The 21,669-nt window shown below is 35.0% G+C and overlaps 1 protein-coding gene across 2 annotated transcripts in view; it reads right to left on the bottom strand.

Moving 5' to 3' along the window:
- Positions 1–21,669, bottom strand: part of A1CF (APOBEC1 complementation factor) — a 79,722-nt gene that overhangs the window by 43,081 nt on the left and 14,972 nt on the right. For both annotated transcript variants that reach the window (XM_068548121.1, XM_068548122.1), the window contains exon 2: positions 10,844–10,987. In XM_068548121.1, the coding sequence (XP_068404222.1) occupies positions 10,844–10,942 (99 nt within the window). In that variant the 5' untranslated portion in view covers positions 10,943–10,987. The remainder of the gene's footprint in view (positions 1–10,843; positions 10,988–21,669) is intronic.

The following is a 21,669-nucleotide window of genomic DNA, read 5'->3' as shown; positions in this document are numbered from 1 at the left end:
GAATGCCAGATATTTTCTTTAAAATAGAAAGAGCAATAACAATTGTGGTGTAAAGACTGAATAAATGGGATGTTGGAATTTGTAGAAATGTGGTACTATAGTTAGTAACAAAGAGGCAAAGTTAGGGCAGGAACATAATACATGAATATAAATTTAACTTTATCATCATACAGCCCAGAGTTTCTCAAAATATTTTATGTGAGGTAATATTAGGTGGTTTATAGACCAATGATTTATTTTAATAGTTATGCATTTATTTTATTGTACATCAGGAAAATATATTTATCACATAAAACCTTTTCCACTTACATAAGAGAAAAAGTCTACTTTTAACACTAAACTCCGTATTTCTATTCAAGTTATTTAATGAATTCTAAATAAATATTATTTTTGGCTATATGTGTTTATGGCAAAAATCACAAAGATGCAAATAGATTTTGGCTTTTGAAAATTTATCTTTGTTTCAGTCTTCAAAAAGCTCTCACATTTGATTTTTTAAAAATATATGGTATGGTTTGTTCATAAAAACAACTATCAGCAAATTATGAATCATGTTCCTGTATCACTTCGGAAGACTGACTGTTGAAAGCCTATTGCCTAGGAAAATAGTCCTAATTTCATTGCAAGTTATTAGTTGTCTTATGGAGACAGAACTAACTTGTTATCAGATGATGCCTTTAATAATATCATCTTCTAATATTTTCCCTTTATGGATAATGTGTGACAACCACCCTTGAGGAATTCAGTATCTCAGCTGTTGAAGTATTTAAGAGCAAACAGCCTTCTAAAAATAACTTGCATTTTGTAAAGCTTATTATATGTTTTTGGCCAATTCATGGGTATATTAAATTCAAGAATATCCTTACACAAAATTAGAAATCAGAAAATATATTTTTTTGGAGTGTGTATGTGTGTTTCTACATAAGAGAACAAGTAAAATGCAAATTAACTTCTAAGACCCTCTGTTCACATTTGCCATGAGTTTCACTAATGATGGACTGCACAGCCTATATTATCTTGAGACCAGGATTTGCTGTGTTTATGCTCACTTCTGGCTCTGGGCAGTTGCCTTGTCTTACTGCTGCAATCTCCAGGAACCTATAAATTCCATCTATAAAATAACTAGGTGAAATCTTTGGTGATTCCTTTATCCATTTTGGGCTTTTATCTTTTTGCAATGTGTAATTTATTCAATAGGCCCATCCAACTTTTTATTATAGATATAATTTGCCTTTCTGAATTGACTAATAGTAGTCGGAGATCTGATTAAATGCCATAAAGATATCCACATGCAAATAAGGACATTTGGCCATATGCACATAATGAACATTTGGTTTGGGTTAATTGCTCTTCTATCCTTTCCTAGTTCAACATATGCCAAGGAGAATTCCATCAAATGCACTTGTCTTTTAGCATGCGAGATATTTTATACAGTAATTATTCTCCTTATCACACCCCCATGAATTTTTACAAGCTGAGGGTCTTGGCAAGACACTACATTTCTCCTGACTTGAAATTCTTCATTTAAAAGGGAATAGGGTTAACTAGGTAATTGCAGAGGTCTTGGGGGAGGGTATTAAGATGGTTGTGAAAGGGAAGCTGACTTTCACCATATTAAAATGTGGAAAAATGTTCATAGGATGTTTTCTGAGTTAGTCAATAGGACCCTTAAAGGAAATGTAGGAATTTTTAAAACCAGTGTGTCTCCATTGCATATCCCCTTGACATCTGGTCCATTAATTACTTAATGACTTTCTTTGCATTGATTCACTTTCTTAAACTTACACAAAAAAGAAAATATCATTCTCATAAGTGGAGTATCATTTCCCAGAGATGGAAGGTCATTATAAAAGAAACTGCAAAAGAAGGAAACCATGATCAATTTCTAGCCGGACATCGTTGTCTAGTAAAAGTTCTGAGCCCTAGTTCTGCTGTTTAAAAAGATTAGCAGGGGGAGGGGATATGGGGATATATGTATACATATAACTGATTCACTTTGTTATACAGCAGAAACTAACACAACATTGTAAAGCAATTATACTCCAATAAAGATGTTAAAAAATAACAAAAAAGATTAGCAGGGGCTGGAGAGGTGTTTAAGACGTACCTTTAATGACTTCCCTCATCAGAAAGCTTAAAATAGAATTGAAAGTGGAATAATTCTCTCATGATGAAATTCAAGGTTATTGAATCCCCTGTCAAGGTACCGTTTAACATCAAGTTCGGCTCTCTACCCTGAATCTCTGAAACAATGTTAAAAAAAAGGATCACAGCTACTGAAGTCCTACCCAAATTCATGATTGTATGGTTCTGTGAGCTCATTTTTTTCTCCTTAGCCTATGTTAGAGAGCTCTCTTTGCATGTCATAATAAGATTTTAGTTTCTGAAGATGAAGAGCCACTTATTTTTGGTTGCTGATTGGTATTAACAGGTAACAATTTAAAAAATCCTGAAGTTGTCTGCAAACAAAGTCTAAAGTTCAAAACAGCCATCGATGCTTCTGTGTATTTGAGTCATGAAATTTACACCAATTTTTAAGCTGATAAAATGGAAACCCTTATGTGCTTCTAGTTTAAGGGAAAACACTATAATCCATATTTTGCAGAGATTTTGAACCTTATATTGAAGACCTCATATATAACCAACTCTCTATTAGGCTGTTGGAGGAGAAATTCATTGCTGTTTGAAAATAGCTCCTGGAATGCCTTTCTATTTCGTGGGATGCTGAAGTTCCCATCCCATGTCAGGTACACACTCTCCACAAAAGGACTCACAGAGCTGCTCCTTCATTTCGAGTCTTCCACACCAGCCTATGGCATCACTGGCTCGTAGAAGCAAGGCTTCTAAGGAGCTTGATGATGAAGTTAGCCTGTGGGTGGCTGGAGTGATAAGCTTAGGGAAACACGTGCCTGTGATGGTCTACTGGTCCCACCCTGTTCTCATGCTTAGTGCCACCTATTTAAGGAATTAGGTCATTCACTAAGTGCATGAACGATAAGTCCTTGGATAGTGGGGACAGGAGCAGTTGGTGAGAACAGGCAATAGAAGAAAAAGTAGGACCCAAGAACTATATTTTACCATGAAGTCAAATTCCTTTTTCTGTCCCTAGGATTTTTGTGTGGTGGTTGGAAAAGAATGTCCATGCCACAGTGTTCCTCCGTCTGTTTCTCACTGAGCTAGTCTAGTCGAAGCCATTTGTAAGCTCTGGGATCCTAAGTTACTTATTTTTTATTGCATCATTTGTAGGAAAAATTGTAATTTGAAAAATACCCAAGGAAATTTACTAAAGTACATTATACCAAACCAGAGAGATAGGGGAGTTAACTTAGTTTGAGGCACACTTAGCAGAGGGATGGTCTCCTAATCAGATCTAGTGCCATCCTTTGTACCTTATGGCTGGTACATATTTATTGAGGAACTGAATAAATTAGAATTAAAATATGCAGTTGCAGTGAAACTCCAAATAAGAGAACACTCCTAGAAAGTGAAGTTTGAGAAATGGGAATTAAAGTCTGTATTTTATTCTAGTTTGAGGAAATTGTTCCCAGGAACAGACTGATGACTGATGAAAAAAAGGAAGAGAAGGATGAAGCCCACTGATTTCTCATTTATCTGCTGTAATCTTGCTGGATCTTTGAAATTAAGACACACTAATGTCTTCACCGCTGAAAAGTGTTGTGCATTTTACAAATATTTTGGTTAATCAGTATCACCCAAGTGGTCCCCTCTGCCAGGGATGCTGTTTTGTCCTTGGCTCCTTGCAATGTTTGTTTGCTCTCATCCTCTAAGTCTCAGCTTCAATGTCATCTTGTCTGAAGAAGGCCTCCTGCCATTGTCATTTAACCTGATTTATGACATTCATAGCACTCAACATGGTATGTCATTATTTTATTTCTTGTTTATTTTCTGTCTTCCCATGAGTAATTTTCATGAAGGCAGGCACCGTGTCTCTCTTTGTGGAATCAATAAATGAATCAATAAGTGAATGAATGAGGATTTAGACTTCATTTGGTGGGTAGGACAAGGAGGGGCTCCTACTTCCTTTAAGGAATCTTAAATGCTCATCTGTGTTATAGGAACTTTTCTTTAAAGACTGTGAATTAGGCATAGAGAACAGACTTGTGGTTTCCAAGGGGGAGAGGGAGCGGGTGGGGGGTGGATTGGGAGTTTGGGATTAGCAGATGCAAACTATTATATACAGAATGGATAAACAACAAGGTCTTACTGTATAGCACAGGGAACTATATTCAATATCCAGTGATAAACCATAACCATAATGGAAAAGAATATAAAAAAGAATATATGTGTGTGTATATATATGTATAACTGAATCACTGCTGTACACCAGAAATTAACACAACATGGTAAATCAACTGTACTTCAATTTTTTACAAAACCTGTGAATTAACTTATAGCATAGAGTACTAGATTAAGGATAGGAGTTGGGAGTCAGCAAACTTTCTGTATAAAATGCCAGATAGTTGATATTTTAGGATTAAAAAAAACCCCGACCTTTTGAAATTGTGAGAATCACTCATAGCCTTCAATCACTACAAAAACAGGCTGTGGTCACGTTTGAGTCATGGGTCAGTTTGCTGACCTCTGGCTTATGTCTCTACTGAATTGTATAACTCTGGGGCTTGTTTTCCAACTGTAAAATGGAAGGGTTGAATTATATCAGTATTAAATATTCATGTAGTAAACATATAAAGAATTAGAAATAATAGCCTAATGAACACAAGCACCTATCATCCAGCTTCAGTAATGTTTTCTTCATGAAATTTTCCCAACTTTTCTATTCCTAACCGAATGCTTCTTATAAATTTTTTCTGCTTCATGAGATTATTTTCCTTGACATAAAAATAATCCATATTCATTATAGAAAGTTTGGAAAATAAAGAGCACAAGGAAGAAAAAACTACTCTCATCAGAGATTACACTTCATTGTCTTCCAATATTTGTGTGTGTGAATAATTTCTTAAAATATCTGTAAACTGATACATACAGTTTTGCATTCTGATTTTTAACTAAACGTTAAAATTTGGACATTTCTCCATGTCTTTGAAATCACAGGTTTACATGACTATATAATTTGGAAATATAACGGTGACATATTTTATATGACCAGTAATATTTTATTGGACACTTAGGATATGTCCAATATTTTTAAACATAAATTCCACTATGATGAGCATCCTTATGTCTAAATATTTGTCCTCATTCCTTAGGTCAAAGACTACAGTCAGTTTTAAGGCTCTAAACAGAAAGGTAACACCCACAGCTGTATTGTGCATTTAATGCAGTCTTATGGTGTCCTTTTAAATTCTGGATAAATTCATTTTTATTGCAACTACTTGCTATGCATTTTAGGTCGGCTGCTACACCTTATACTTCTATAATGCCAAGGACCAGCACTAATACATTGTGTTCAATAATAGGGACTAAGGAAACAAAACAGAAAAACAAGAACAAAAAAACTGTTTAAGGACAACCACTGGATTAAGGGAGAAATGGGACTGACATACCACATAAATATTTGTTGTAATAATTTTTAGAAAATAGATTATCAGTAGGGTAATTGGACAAAGTGTTGATACACACCATATTTTAAATCACTTAAAAATAGTATATAAGTATCCTGAGTCTTCTTTAAAAAAATATTCAGACTACTTGAGGGTGATCTTTATTAGCTATATATTTAGCTTTCCTTGTAGTAGAATTAAAACTGATGTAAACTGACTCCACATTGGGTGGAAAGTTTTCTGAATATGTTCATCTATGAAAATGTATTTTTCTAGATTTTAGGAGAAAATTCCAGCTGAAAGAAGCATCGCATGTCACAGAGTTGATGGCCCACGCTAGTAATGCATTCTGGAGGAAAGGTTCATCATAATGTGTTTTTTTTTTTCCTTTGACTCTCAAAGAAATATATAGTAGTTTTAGAAAATCTGGGAAGTACAGTTAAGAGTGAAAAAGTGAGAAAAAAAAAAAAGCCCCACACATAATTTCATTGCCTGGAGACAATGTCTGTTTACAAGCTAACATTGTGGCACACTTCCAAAATCTTTCTGTGTGGCATAATGCAACTAAGTTGAAAGTTTAACTTGTCAATATTACACAATTTTTATCAATAATATTTATTGAACCTATATATGCAGAGTATTGCATTAAGGTTCTTTTATTCTTTAAAGAACTTTGATAAAAAATTTAGCTATCAATTCTAAAGATATCCAATTATTATTAAAAAAAGGATATCACAAAGCATATTTTCAAGCCCTCACAAGCACGTTTTATTGCATCAGTTTGTATATAAAGGACTGGCTCACGTTATTAAGTAACCTGTAAAATTCTATTTTTGACCGCTGTATTTGTCCTGCTTGTGATAAGAGAGCACAAATTGTCACCCTCTCTTTTTCGAATTCTTGTTTTGCAAGTATTCAGCATTCAATATCAGAGACTGCAAAGAAGAGCAGAAGCAAATCCTTCAAACCCTAACTTAGCAAATACCATAACATTTAAAAATATCATTTTATGGGTAGGCTCCCTGAATTGTATTAACATATTTACCTTCATTTGTGTACAGAGATTTTTAAAAAAGTAAACCTGATCTTTTTTTTTTTTTTTGATGACGATACTAATGTTTTCTGTAATCCAGAGTAGGAAGACTGAAGTATTAAGAAGGCTAAAGGATTTTCCCTAAATTGTAGAGTTTGAAGCTATGTCTCAATACATGCTGGTTTCCTCTTCCAATTAGACAAGTTTGCTGACCAGTAACTAGATTGAGCAGATGCTAGAATCACAAAATCTTGACTAAGAGTGGGGTAGGTCCTAGCCAACCTTCTGGGAAATTAAGGCTGAGAGCAGTTAAGGGACTTGAGTTTGGGATTAACATATACACACTACTATATATAAAATAAGTAAACAACAAGGACCTACTGTATAGCACAGGGAACTATACTCAATATATTGTAATAACCTACAATGGAAAAGAATATGAAAAATAATATATATATATCACTGAATCACTTTGTTGTACATCTGAAACTAACACAACATTGTAAATCAACTATACATCAATTTTAAAAAAACAATTAAAATATAGATCATACTTGTGTGTGGTAGATACTGGGTTGAATAGCAGGTCTCTGATTTGAAGTCTTGGGTGATTTTCTACACTTCGAAGCCAAAATCAGAAGGTATTTTCCAAATCATTCAAAGTGATTGACCCAAGTCATGTATATATTTACATCTTGATTAGAGGCTTTAGATCTAGATAGCTAGGTTTCAGAATTTTAGGTTTCTACATTACTAGAAAATTTCTGTTCCAGTAGTCATTCTGCTAACAAATAATTACTTAAAGTGAATCATATTATGAAGTTTAAGCTCAACAAAATATTTTTAGCATGCTCTGCCATGCTAATCTCTCAAACTGCAATCTTAAAGATAACATTATAACAGCTCTTAGCTCTGTAAATCTTGCCAGAAATTTTGGCCAATTGCAGTGGAATTAAGATGGCCTATAAATCTTGGACAAGCTACCTAACTCCTGGAGCCTTGTTTTCCTTATCTGGAAATTGGAGATGATCATAGTAACTACCTCATAGTGTTGTTGTTAGTATTAAATGAATTAATAGACACAAAGCAGTTAGAATATAAATGTCTAGCAAATGTTTACTATTTTGTAATTGTTATTAACTTGTGATCTAAAACCTCTATTAATACTTTCTGAATGTAATTGAATATATAAGATCAAAGTAATAGGCAGTTTGGCCGTATATTTTTAGGGGTATTATATTTGAAAACATTTTAAATGATAAAAGTAAAATAGCCCTATTGTTTTTTTCCTTTTTAATGCAAATGTTCTTAAATTATTAAGTTTATGAAAAGATCTCCATTGCTGTTTGAGTCTCTTTTAAAAATATATTGTTATTTGCAAGCCTTTCACATTGTTCTAATATGTTAAAGTTTTCTGTTCTGCAGAATTTTCTAAATGATCACTTAATGATTGTTTACGTTTCATTTGTAACAGGATTTTAAGATGGAATGGGATTAATTTGGCCTCTGGTTTGGATACGAAACTGTCACTGGACCACAAGCAGGACAGGAGGTAGGGAGAAACTGTTTAACTGTTTGACATTCTTAACTGAACATCCCCCACCCCTCCTCATCCCTGAATTTAGAAAAAAAATATTGAAGAGTTTGAAAGGAATTTTTGGAGTTGATTCAAAGATAGTTGGAGCCCACTGCTGGTGTGTTGTGAATCCTAGTTCCCCCTAAGTGGGAGGAATTTTGAGGTGCTTCTCAGCTAACCTAAAGCAGGGGAGAGGAGTAGGAAACCACTCAGAGCTTGCTATGTATTCCCTGCTGTTGGGAACACACGAGGCTGGTGGGTCTAACTCAGTCCTAAAGTATCTAATGGTGAACAATGGGCTGGCCTCCTGCTTTGATGGTGGTGAGGAGGAGAGCTGGTTGCTTTGTGTCACGTGCACTTGCAGGTTTTACTGGGTCAGAATGTGTGTTTCCAGGGGACTGGAGTTTGGCCACATGTAGGAATCAGGGGTCATTTTCCATCTTCTCCAAGAGGGATGCTTGGGGTGTCGAAAAGAGCTCTGCCAAAGGAGACTGAGGCCCAGGGAAGGAGCCTCTAGCTAGAACAGAGTGTAGCCAGGTTAGAGACCCCTGGCAATGGAATTAAGGAGGTCTTTGATGACCCTACAAAGTATCCCAGGAGGTTTACACACCTGCTGGGCCCAGAGCCCAATGCCAAAATCAGTCAAGTAAAAACTTTCCTGTCCCCTTTCCTTTGCTTTCACCCCTTTCTTCTGCTTCAGCTGAGTCAGGAATTCTAGTTAGGAAACTGGTGTCGGAAACTATGCTTCTGAAAGCATAAAGGAGAAAAAATAGAAATTGCCCTTCACCCTGACATGCTTGGGAAAGGGAAATGGCTTTCACTTTGAATGAAGTTAAGTTTTTATTCTACTGGACTAGACATATTCATTATTTAGTGGAGGATCTTTTATTAGCTGAAAGTTACCAGAAAAGTCATGAGAATTTCCCTGAATTTCATCTGGGGGGAGTGAAAGAACCAGTGCCCAGAATAAAATTAAATGGACAGTTTATATTGTTTTAGGATTATTTCTCATAAAGTTCTGCTTGTTGAGTATACTTATATATTCATAGTTAATAATTTCCTTTTATACATTAGGTTTATGATATCGAGATATTAGAAATAGTGTCACACTAGAAAGGTTTATATATGTTTTCATCATTATATTTCAGATAATTAGAGGTTTGTTTCCAGAAGGGGAATACACTTATGTATGAATATTGACAAATTGGTTTTCAAAAGGGTTTAAGTGCTTTCCACTACCACTGTCTTTGCATGAGTGTTTCAGATACAAAGCAGTTAAAAAGATAAACTGATATAAAACATTTTTGATTTTATAACATTTATGAAACTGCTGATTACAAAAGAAAAAAACATTTTTTCAACTAACTGTACCTGAGCAAATGTAAAACATTATTATTCTAAGTGTATCTGTTTTACAGACTGTAAACTCTATAAAATTTTCTCTATGGATTATGAAATACCCCTTTATGTGGGAAAAGACTGCATAAAAATTTTCAATCAGGCATTAATTTTGAAGCACATTAAATTTAGAGATGAAGACATTTAAAAGTTTAGTAAGGATCCTAAAATAGACTTTTATTAAGTATTAAAAACTAATAATACATTAGTATCTCCCTTGACTTAAACTTTTAGAAGGCTTCTGTGAAATAATACTCTCTGAAATCTTAAAAAAGTCTAAATAAATACTCTTCATTAGGATGAAAAATTAGAAATAACTTTGAGCATTATATTATCTCTAACAAAGTGTGCCATGACTTATAAGATTATTGCAAAATGTACTAAATTTAGTTTTCAGCTGATCTGACAAAGGAACATGTAATAAAGGACACTATTGTATATTTTATTATTATCCACTTATGACTTTTGTATTCATAATAGCACAAAGATTCAGTTTAAGTTGGGAAAGTATGTGGATAAAATATAATAGCTGAGATGTAAAATACTTTGTCTTACTGTAAAAAAAACAACATTAAAAAAAAGCAACATTATTTCTTCAAGTAAGATAATTAACTTATATGTCTAATACTAGTTTGTTTTTCAATATATCATAAGCTCTCTAACAGAGGTTATCATAAAGACAATAATAATGTACAGACAATTCATAACAACCAGTGACAATGAATAGATAGTTTTAGGATAGTTTTTCTTCTTTCTTTTTCAAAAATGCTGAACATGGAGAGAAATTATTATATATCCTAAACAGATCGGATAGGTATTATGAGAAAACATCCTGGAATAGCTAGACTGACCAGGTGGTCAGTTCTTGGATCCTTCCTCTAGAAGTTGTTTAACATCTGCAGTCAAAAATCTCTCTAGAAACTAAGGCAAGTTCCTGGATAGTTTGTTTTCTTCTGGTTCTTGAAGCACCAGCTGGGTTCTCCTTCACTGACCAGCTCTGGGTGGTGAATTCCAGCTGCCTTTTCTTATACTGAACTGGCCTTTCAAAACTGTGATAGTCTTTATGACTGTGAACACTAGTTCTGCTTCCAAATGACAAGGCAAAATTGAGTTGATAACCCAGAGTAGAAAGAACATCACCTGGAAGATCACCTACCAAACTGAAATGATCCAACTTCCTCCCCCCCTGGAAAGGAATGTCCAACTAAAGAGTTATACAACTGACCGATCACATTTTGCATGTTAGGATCGCTAATATTCCCACCACTCTGAATTCAGTGGTGAGTTTCAGCAGATGGCACAAGAAGTTCCTACCTGGACCAAGCTATATCCTGTGCGCTGGACCAGTGCGCGGAGGGCTGCTTCCTTCTGGGTGCCGCTCAATCCATCCCCGGATTTGTGATTTGATTCCATTGAGAGTGATTATCAGCAAAAAATCAGGTTAATTAGGGTTGCTCACTGAAACCAAATTTAAGATAAATTAAGTAAATTACTATTACCAAGTCCAAACTTGTCCTTTTCATGAAGGACATCTTTAGGAAACATTCTCTATAAATTACTCATTAAGGTTAGAGCAACCAACAGACACCCACAAACCAGGCCAGTTAAATATCCTCATTAAAAAAAGATTTTTAAAAAAATGTTCAATTTTAGTTGAAATTTAGAAGTCAGCACTGAATAATATCCTTTTTCCACTTAGAATGCAGACCAGTAGTTCTCAGTCCAATTATCTCAGAATGTCACCAAATGCTCAAAAACAAATTCATGCTTGCCAATGAAAAGAATATGAGGAATGGTCCTTGCAGATGTGGGAAGAAAGCACTGTTACGAAATCAAATTGACGAGGATATGGTATGAAGATCCTGAAAGCTTTAGCTTCATTTATCTATTCTGTCTGTTCCCTGAGACATTTATCTACTTATTCTTCAAAGATAAATTTCTAGATCAGAGTGTGCTGGTATCAGATATACAGAAGTCATCATGTAAACTACTCTGTAATAAAAATGTCACATGGGTTTTAACAAAACAAGAACAATGGATCCTTTTGAATGGTGTTGGAAGGGCCTACTGACACCTGGATCGTATACCACATAGACCACTCAGAAAAGGACATGAAGCCTTTTGTAAAATCTAAGAAATTAGGAAAATTTACATATGTCCATGTTGATCTATGTAGATGTGAATATGAAATTTCAGCATTTCATTATCTATACTTTCTATCAGGGAACGTGATTTGAACCCCATTCCAAATATGATGGTTGTTCAAATTCACAGGTTCCCAGCACAAGGACTTGTCCATGGTGAAGGTCCCAGGCTATGATGGTGCGAGCCCCTGGAGGCTCCCATGTACAGAGGAGAGTGCATTGACCTGCTGGATTAGAGTGGGAGTGACTCAGTGAAGGTTCTGTGCTGGGATTTCACTCTGCTTGATGTACTCTGCCAACTAAGACAAAGGAAGCTTTTTTTACACTGAATTGAATCACATGCAAATATAATGTATTTCACTATAGTCCCTTTAAGAACTTTTCTGTTCTATGCATTGGGATTTCCTATACTGCTTTGGTTTTCATTTAAAGATTCAGAGTAAAGGTACCATTAATAATACAGGGAATGGGTAAAAAATTGGGTGACAAAAGTGAAGCCAAGATAATAATTTGAGTAAAATGCAGCTTCAAAGTATTCTATTATGAAAGTAATAGAATAATATAGCAGAAACTGACACAACATTGTAAAGCAATTATACTCAATTAAAAATAAAGTTCCCAAACAATAGACAAGCATCATCTAGAAAGTAATATTTTCAATATAATTTAGAAAACCAAAGAAAATAAAAACAACTAGATTCCAGCGAGAATATTCATTAGCTGTTACAGGGATAAAACAATTTCATATTCTGTATATAGCTGTTACAGGGATAAAACAATTTCATATTCTGTATATAAGCATGGCCATTCTTGCCCTAGACTTTTCTCATAATTCTTGCTTGCTTCTGACCCAGATCAATTCAGTTTCAATCATTCATTCTCTCAAGAAGTATTTAGTTAGTGCTGTCTATATGGCAGCTTCACTCCCTGCCCAGCTTTAGGGCATTGTGTTTTATGGACAGTTGGCTAACTCAGTTACTACACCAGTTTCTGTGTCTGTTACTTTGCAAAAGGCAGCGTTTTGTTTGTTTGTTTGTTTTCATCTTAACTTTTTATCTTGGCTAAGACGAATTGGAAAGTATTTTCTGATAGTGGTCGTTTGATATATATATGTAGCAATTCAGATTGGACGTGTAGCTTTAGTGACACATTTATAGTGTAAATACTCTTTCTGTGGATACTACAAGGTAGGCATAAAATGAGACCTATATTCAGTTTTTAATCCTAAACTGCTGGTGAGTACAGTCATAGAAATCTCTACGAAACAATACAATCCTCTTAAAAGATAAAACTACAAAAGGCATTTTGTGCCACTTGCAGCAACACGGATGGACCTAGAGATTATCATACTAAGTGAAGTAAGCCAGACAGAGAAAGACGAATATGATATTGCGTATATGTAGAATCTAAAAAAAAAAAAGATGCAAATGAACTTATATACAAAACAGCAATAGACCCACAGACATAGGAAACAAACTTATGGTTACCAAAGGATAAAGAAGAGGGAGGGATAAATTAGGAGTTTGGGATTAACATATACACATTATTACATGTAAAATAGATAACCGACAAGGACCTACTGTATAGCACAGGGAACTATACTATTTTGTAATAACCTATAAGGGAAAAGAATCTTCAAAAGAAAAAAAATATATATATATATCTGAATCACTTCACTGTGATGTACACCTGAAACTAACACTAAGTTGTAAATCAACTATACTTCAATAAAAAATATAAATTAAAAAAAGGCATTTTGGAGATTTACAAAGAAAAACTAGCCTTTAAGACTAATTCTAACTCGTGCACTTTTCCCAAATGTTACTAAAATTGCCTTTTCATCAGGATACTCTCAAATGCTCCCACAGTGCTGGATTTAACCTGTAAGAGCAGTGAGGCCATGGACGGACTGGGGTCTGATGAGGTTAGTCTTGCATGTCTTAACAGATGTTGGAAGGCAAAGTCTGTTGTCTTCTAGCCAAGTTGTAGGTTTGCTCTTTGCTGAACTTCATCTTCTCCATCAAGAGATAGCAATTCATGGTGAGCCAAGTTTTATTTGTAAAACCTGCCTTTAGTTTTGGTTAATTATTAATAAAGGTGATTAAAAATACTTTGACATCAGAATGGTCTTTTGATCACACATAGGTTCACTCTGACATTATTGAGAAAATCTGTATAATATCTCAACATAGAATCAAGTCATTGGAAATCAGGACATAGAAACAAAATTCGGAATTTGCCTTAAGAGACACTTGATCTTCAATGTTTATTTCTCAAAAACAACCCCCTCTTTCAACATTGACTTAATCTAAGGAGTGAACTCGAATCCAAGATAAATATTTTCTTAAGCAAGTCAAACTTTTGTTTAAAAATTTGGTCAAATTTGAAAGAAAGGTTTTGCAATACATTTTCTAATTTAACACCTTGCAGATTCTTCAGATCTGAGCTACTGCATTTTGAAGAGTAGTTCCCAGTGTAATTTATTGAGGCAATAGAATTCAAAACATATATCTAGCAGGCATTAAGACCATTGGAGCTAAAGGAAAGCACTCATAAACATGTATTACTTATTCATTCAAAAGTTGTTTACTGGGTACCTACCATCATCCAAGAATTTTTGAGACACTGGGAATAAAGCAGAGAACAAAACAAAGCCCTCTCCCCCCAAAATCTCATGGAGTTTTATAGTGGTTGTGAGAGACAGTAAACAAGATAAATAAGCAAAATATACACTGTGCTTATGTTAATTTCTGAGGAGAAAAAAGTAAAGAATGGAAGAGCAATATGAAGTATATGTGTTGGGAGGAGGATGGAATTTTAGATAGTGTGGTCCCGATACAGTGAATTTGGAAAGGGACCTGGGTGAAATGAGGGATGTATTTGGGGGAGAGCATTCCAAGAAGTTGGAGGGCCCTGAGGTGGGAGCTTGTTGATGAAACAGTGGCCTATGTGGAGAGGATGGAGCTGAGTGAAAGAGGAGAGAAGTGGGAGCTGGGGTCAGGGAGATAATGGCGGACCAGGTCATGAAGGATCTTGTAGGTCACGGTAAGGACCTTGGCTTTTGCCCTGAGATGTGAAGATTTTACTTATGTTTAACAGACTCACTCTAACCATCGAGAAAACATTGAAGGGAGTCAGGCAAGGCTGGGGCTAAGGTGAGGCAAGGGAGGTAAGGCAATCACTCTGATCCTGTTTTTATTTAAATTTTGCCATTTTGTTCATCATGGATTTTTTTTTTCATTGATTTTGATATTTTTTTTTAAAATTGCATTAAAATATCATTTGTCTTAACTACTGAGTTTTTTTTGATGGCTCTTACATTTTGCATTTGAGGCAGTGCCTCACTTGCCTTGCTCTGGTTAGAGGGGCCGAGGGGAGAAGCAGGGAGACCAGTTAGAAACACTGCGACATCTGGGTACGAGAGAATAGTGGCTTGGATTAGAGTGGTGATAGGGTGCTGAAAAGTGATCAAATCTTGGAATACATTTTACAGATGAGTTGGATGCATCGTGAGAGAGAAAAACGAGGAGCTGAGGATGACATCGTTTTTTGGCCTGGGCAACTAGAGGAATGGAGTTGCCAGTTTACTGAGATGAGGAGTAACGAGTTTGTGGAAGAAGAGCAGGAGCTCAGTTGGAGGCACATTGATTTCGAGATGCCCATTAGGTAGCCATGTGAAGAGGTTCAGTGCACAGTTAGATATCTGAGTCAGAATGTTGTGGGAGATTTACAGAGAGATTCACAGGAGATAGCGATTTGGTAGCTATCTGTGTAGAGATGATGATTAAGCTGTGAAATTGGATGAAATCAGTAGGGATGGAGTATAGAAAATAGGTCCTACTTTGGGGTACTCTAACTTTTGGAAGTCGGAGAGACAAGGAGGAATCAGCAAAGGGGAATGAGATGAAGCAGCCAGGTAGGTAGGAGGTAAACCAAATGAGAGAGGTGGATTGGAAGCCAAGAAAAAAAAAAAAAGGATTTTGAGATCAAGTGCGTGGTCGGGTGTGCCAAGTCCTGCTAAGTCAAGGAAGATAAAGCCTGAATAGGGATGCAGACCCTGGAGCTAGACCTCCTGAGTTCAAATTCTCATTCTACCTCTTACTCTGTGCCCTGGAAAAGTTCCTTAACCTCTTGGTAACTCAATATCTTTAACTGAGGAAGCAATAGCATTTCTCTGGGGGTCTTGTATTACATGAGTAAATGTGTTGGAAGGGCTTTGGAAGAAGTCCTGGAATGTAGTAAGTGCTAGACTATTGTTAGGCATAGATAAGTAAAATATAAAAGCAGAAAGGGAGAGGCAATCACTCCAACTTCTCAGAGATTGTGCAGTAAGAAATTCCAGAGGTTCATGGAACAGCACGGTTATCTGGATGAGAATGGATGAGGGAAGAAAGGGGCAAAGAAATGGAAGTTGGATGGAGAAAGAGTACAGGCAATATTATAGGAAAGAATCATGGACTCCTCTCCCGCCAGCATCAGTTTGCTCATTTGTGAATTGGGGTAACAGGCAGGCTGTGACATTGCTGTTGTGAAGATGAAATGAGAAAATACCTGTCAAGTATTTAGTTAGGTCCAGCATACAGCAAGTACTCCCACCTGACTTACTGCGAATCACTCATGTTGCAGGGGAGGAATAGCAAATAGATTGTAGAAAGGGCCTGCTGGACATGACAGCACTTCCTTGAGTAATTTCCTTCCCTTCTCCTCCTTCTTTATTCATTCTGAAAATGAGGTGAGGGAGGAGCTAATAATACAAAAAACGAGAGGTCTCTTCCAGCTCCGCCAGCTTTCGCTAATCTGCCCTCAATGTCTCCCATCCTCTTTTTTCTTAGCAAAGTAATACTTCGTTCAAATGTGTACTCGCCACCAAACCTGCTGTATAAGAATGCTCCCCTGTTTTGTTCCTCTGCTTCCATTCAGTGCAAACTGAGTCTCAGTTTCCTAACATTTAAAATTTAGGATAATATTAGTTCCTATTTCACAGGGTTGTTCTTAAGGATTAAGTATTTTAAATGTATTCTTATTTAAAGTGGATCCTGACGATTACTAACTGCCCAGGAAGTGTTAGCTATTTTATTATTTAATTGTTATTATTATAATTAATCTCTAATTCCAAGGGGTAGAATTGCAAAACCACGTGCTGGGAGGATAAAGTCCCAAGTCCTTAGCATGATACCTCATGTCTTCAGGACTAGCTCCCAGACTCCCCTTCCAGTGTCATTCACATACCCTGCCACTGGGAAGTCCCGTGTTGTCTTATACTTCTGGGCTCTCTGCTTCAAATGCCCTTTCCTTCTCTTCTCTTATCTACCATTCTCTTCTCACATTGGTCTCACTACATTGACCCTGTTGATCCTTCCAGACTTGATTGAAATATTATCTGCTCTGTGATGCTTCCTTTGATCCTGTCTATGGGTAATGTTAGGTGCCACTTCCTTAATGCTCTCAAGAAAGCTTGTATATCCCTCGGTTGTTGCAGATGGTACTATAATTATAATTACTATAGTTTAGTTATTACCTAACTAAACTGTGAATGTCCTAAATGTGTGGACTATGTTGTACTCATCTTTACCCAAGAGTTTTAGCCTGACATTACGCTAAGTGCTCAGTAAATACTTGTGGAACAAACTCAAGATTTTGGATCAGCATTTTATAAATGATAGTGACTTGCACTGGATCAGAAGTAAAATGAGTCTGCAGCTAATTTCCTAACACTTATTATTATGCTTGTTCCAGTCGCTTCCTGAAAGTTCTATCCTAGAATGAATTTGCTTTATGTGAGAAATTGATTTGCATGGTTTCTCTGCATTTTTGAATGTGTCATTGTATTTGGGAGGGTAAAATTTTGTAAGAGTAAAATTTTGAGTGCAAAGTGATTCAAAAATAGAGTTGATGTTTGGATTCACTTTTCTTCTCAATGCCTTTCTGGTTTTATATTTGCAATGTTAGTGCCTATTTGATGAAGGTAAAAAGAATCTAGACGTTATTGGGGGTTCAAGGTTTCTGCTTTCCTTAAAGTCACAGGTGGATTGGAGTGAACAGCTCGCCTCATCACTTGGCTGATACTGACCAGTAGCAATTTCCAGAGTTCACTGTTGGGCAAGATCAGAGCTGCTGTTCCTGACCCTTGACCCTGATGTCCTCCAGTGCCAGTGTGTCCTGGCTCAGGGAAGGTGGCAGGGAACAAAATAAGAAGGAAGCTGGAGGGAGAGAAGCAGGTAGGGTGGTAGATTATGACTTTTCCAAATCTAGAGCTGTCAGGAAGACACTGTATGCTGTTCTTAAATTATAACCCTAATCTATAAAGAAGAAAAGCATACATAAAAATTGGGCTCACATAGAGAAGCAAGTTGTGGAAGGAAAAATATGAGAATATGAGAGAATTTTGGGTGATATTTGTTATCTAGGTTTGCCTGAAGTTATGGCAAAGTGGGAAGATCTTAATGCCCTGGTGGAACATAAGTTGGCAGCTAGGGAAACAGAGAAGGTGGGAAAACAAGTTTTTTGTTTGTTTGCTTTTAAAGTCTCTCAAAATAGTAAATTGGGCAAGACATGAGACAAAGGTAAGAGAAGTACAAGATGGAAAAGCACACCTAAAGAGTGAAGAAAGGATGACTTAGAAAAGCAAAAGCTGAAATGGTAGCTGTGAATGATAGGCAGAGAAGAACAAAAAGGAGATGAAGGATAAAGGCAGAGAACTAAAGTTAGAAGGTTTCTTGGTAAAAAACTAAATGAAATAATTATCCTCAACTTTAACAAAAAGGTCAATAAATGTTTAATATCTGTTACAGGCATACAATGCCAGCCATTGTACTAACAATTTAGAGTTAGGAAATTGGGTAGTTTTGTTAATATTATCATTTCTATCTTATTTGGTTTTTTTCCAAAGAGGACAGATAAGGAAACTGAATGGGAAATAAGCCTATTTCTGACTTGGTAAACAGAGGAGAGGTGTTCTTTGTGATTGCTGGGGGCCTGTACTAGCAATGTGCCGCGTGCATTTCAAATTGATGGTAGGTTCACTTGCCTTCAGACCTCTCCAAACCCAATTCAGTCTTTCCCCAATGTCTTATTGTATACTGATGTTGCATGATGTAGGCTGGACATAACTCTTAATGCAACATGCAAGTTGTACAAGTGATTTTATCATGAATTTCAGCCTTCTAGTATCTCCTGGGAATTTTACGCAGAAGGAGTTCCAAATTGTATTGAAATGGTTTGTGAAGGATTTATGACCAAAGTTTACACATTTGCCTAATGAGGCTAAGTAAAACTTACTTTGTGTTACTTGATAAAAAAATATAAATTAGCTCTAATATTCTCTTTGGAAGAATGTTTATAATCACTCTTAAGCTCCTTTTGGAAGTGAATTAATGTTATAGCTCTTTATTTGGCCGTGCATCATGAACCACAGCAAAATTAATAGAGAATACGCATACATAAAATTCCAAAGCGTAACCATAAAAACATCTCTCACAGTCTTAATATGTGGCACCTTATTTTTTTAAAAAGCAATATATATCAGCAAAAAAATCAAATTAACCAGAATTCCTTCTATGTTATTCAGGCATTAGTAATGAATCAGTTCTGCCACCATGATTTTCACTATTCTGAGACACTGTTTCCTATTTTAAGAAAAGAATAGGAACACAGATACTTAAATGTTTTTCTTTCCCTTTTTTTCCCTAAACAAAGGATTAAATAAATCAGATAATGGATATAAGAGCATCTAACAAAGTGCTTGACATACAGAAGATACTCAGTAAACATTCTTTCTTTGTTCCTTATCTGCTGCTTTGGTTGACTTTTTAACCACCATCTATGGCTCTCTGAATGGTTATTCTCCTTTCTAGAAACTGTCCGAGGTGAAGAAAAGTGCAGTTTTGAATGTATTATCTTGATTTCTTTCATATTGTTTTAATAATCCAGTTATTTCATTTGTTTTCATTTCTCAGTAGGAAAAATCTTTAAGGTCCTCAGTGTGTGTGTGTGTGTGTGTGTGTGTGTGTGTGTGTGGTGTCTCACAGAGCATGTTAATTTTGTAATAAAAATTAGACATAATCTAAATAGCCAATGATAAAGAAATATATTAATAAGCAGTGGTACTGTACAGCTAATAAAACTGATGTTCTAGTAGAACATGTTATTTAAGCAGATATTTGTAAAATATAATCAAGTAAAAAAAGGCAGGTTACAAAACAATATATAGTCTGATTTCATTTGTGTTAATTTTTATATTCATCAGACTGATTATAACTGGTTCTGTCTTCTTGGTGCATTAAAAAAATTATTTTTATCATTCTTGCTATTTTTTAGCTGTCTATAATATGCAGCTCTTACTCTAATTTTAAAAAGTTAAATTATATTAACAAATGAATGTCAGTGTAAGCAAGTCATCAAAAACTATGAGATGTGGTCAAGATTACGTCCTGAGGAAACTGTTTCTCTTCAGCATTTTTCTAATAAGCGATAATCATTTGACTAAGAAGGCTAGGAAAAAGCAAAAGAGACTAAAAGAAATCAGAAGGAATTAAAGATAAAAGTAAATTAATAAAACACAAAAATCTGTAGACTTGATAAATACATGTAAGACCTGATTGAAGAGATGGGTAAATTAGCACACCTCTGGCAATCTTGACAAGGTAAAAAGAAGAAAATGTATTTTAAAAACAAAGGAAAAATGAGTATAACCACAGATCAAGAGACTTTTAAAGAATATGTTTTTATCAATAAATTGAAAAACTAGATGCAGTAACCAATTACCTAGAAAACTGTGAATTTTCAAAATTGCTTCAAGGGTAAGTCAAAAATTTGCATATACCAATAACTATAAACTGTATTGAAAAAATTCATTGTATTCCTCCCAAATAACACATGGTCCAAATGGCTTTATTAGGCAAGTTTTATAAACTTTAAGTTTTCTTAAATGCGTTTTACAGACTCATTTAAGAAATATATTTTTTTATTATAGAAAGCTTTTGAAGCCTAGAATAATAACAGAAAACTTATGAAATTATTGATAAAGCATATCTCTGATACAAAGCCAGACAAATATATCACAAAACAGAAGACTATAGATCAGTATCACAAATATAGATATGAACTGCATACAGCAAAATATCAAAAGACTAATATACAATAAACACGATGGGTTTACTACAAGACTACAAAGATTATTCAACATCAGGGATTCTATTAGTTTAATTCACTTCATTGATGAAGAAGAAAAAAACATGATCATCCCAGTAAATGTAAATTCAACACGCACTAGTGGTTTAAAAAAAGAAACCCTTAGTAAGTTAGTAATAGAATAGTAATTCTTAAATTGATAGAGTATCTATCAGAGACACGTAGCAAACATCACACTAAATAGTGAAACACTGCAATCATTCATTCTCAGTCAAAAGAAGTAAATCAACTATATAAAACTATTAGAACTAATAAAAAAATACTATGAGGACAGTTATAAAAATGTTCTGTATTTAAGCAGAAAAAAAATGAAATGAGAATCTGAACAATATAAACAAAATATATAAAATAACAATAAACAATGTGAAATATCCAAAATCTATATGAAGAAAATGATAAAATTCTACTGGAGGATCTAAAAGCCTGGGTAAATAGAGGTCTTATTATTATAAAGATCAATTCTTCCAAAATTATTAATCTAGTGCAATACCAATTTAATTTCCAATTAAATTATTTTGAAATTTGACAAACTGATTCTAAAGTTCATCTGGCAGGAAAAAAATGGCAATACATATCACAACATGCATTGAAAGTATAGAGTTATTTGGAACTAGCCTAATCAAACGTTAAAATTAAAACAGGCAATGGTGATCATTTGGTAATATATAGAAATATTGAATTACTATGTTGTGTACATGGAATTAACATAGTGTTGTAGATGAATTATACTTCAATAAAAATAAATAAAATAGGCACAGGAATAGACAAATAGATTAATGGAATGGAAAAAATTCTAGACCCATAGTT

The sequence above is a fragment of the Eschrichtius robustus genome, chromosome 7 (genome assembly GCF_028021215.1).
Source record: "Eschrichtius robustus isolate mEscRob2 chromosome 7, mEscRob2.pri, whole genome shotgun sequence".
Lineage (NCBI taxonomy): Eukaryota > Metazoa > Chordata > Mammalia > Artiodactyla > Eschrichtiidae > Eschrichtius > Eschrichtius robustus.
This window is presented reverse-complemented; position numbering and strand designations above follow the sequence as displayed.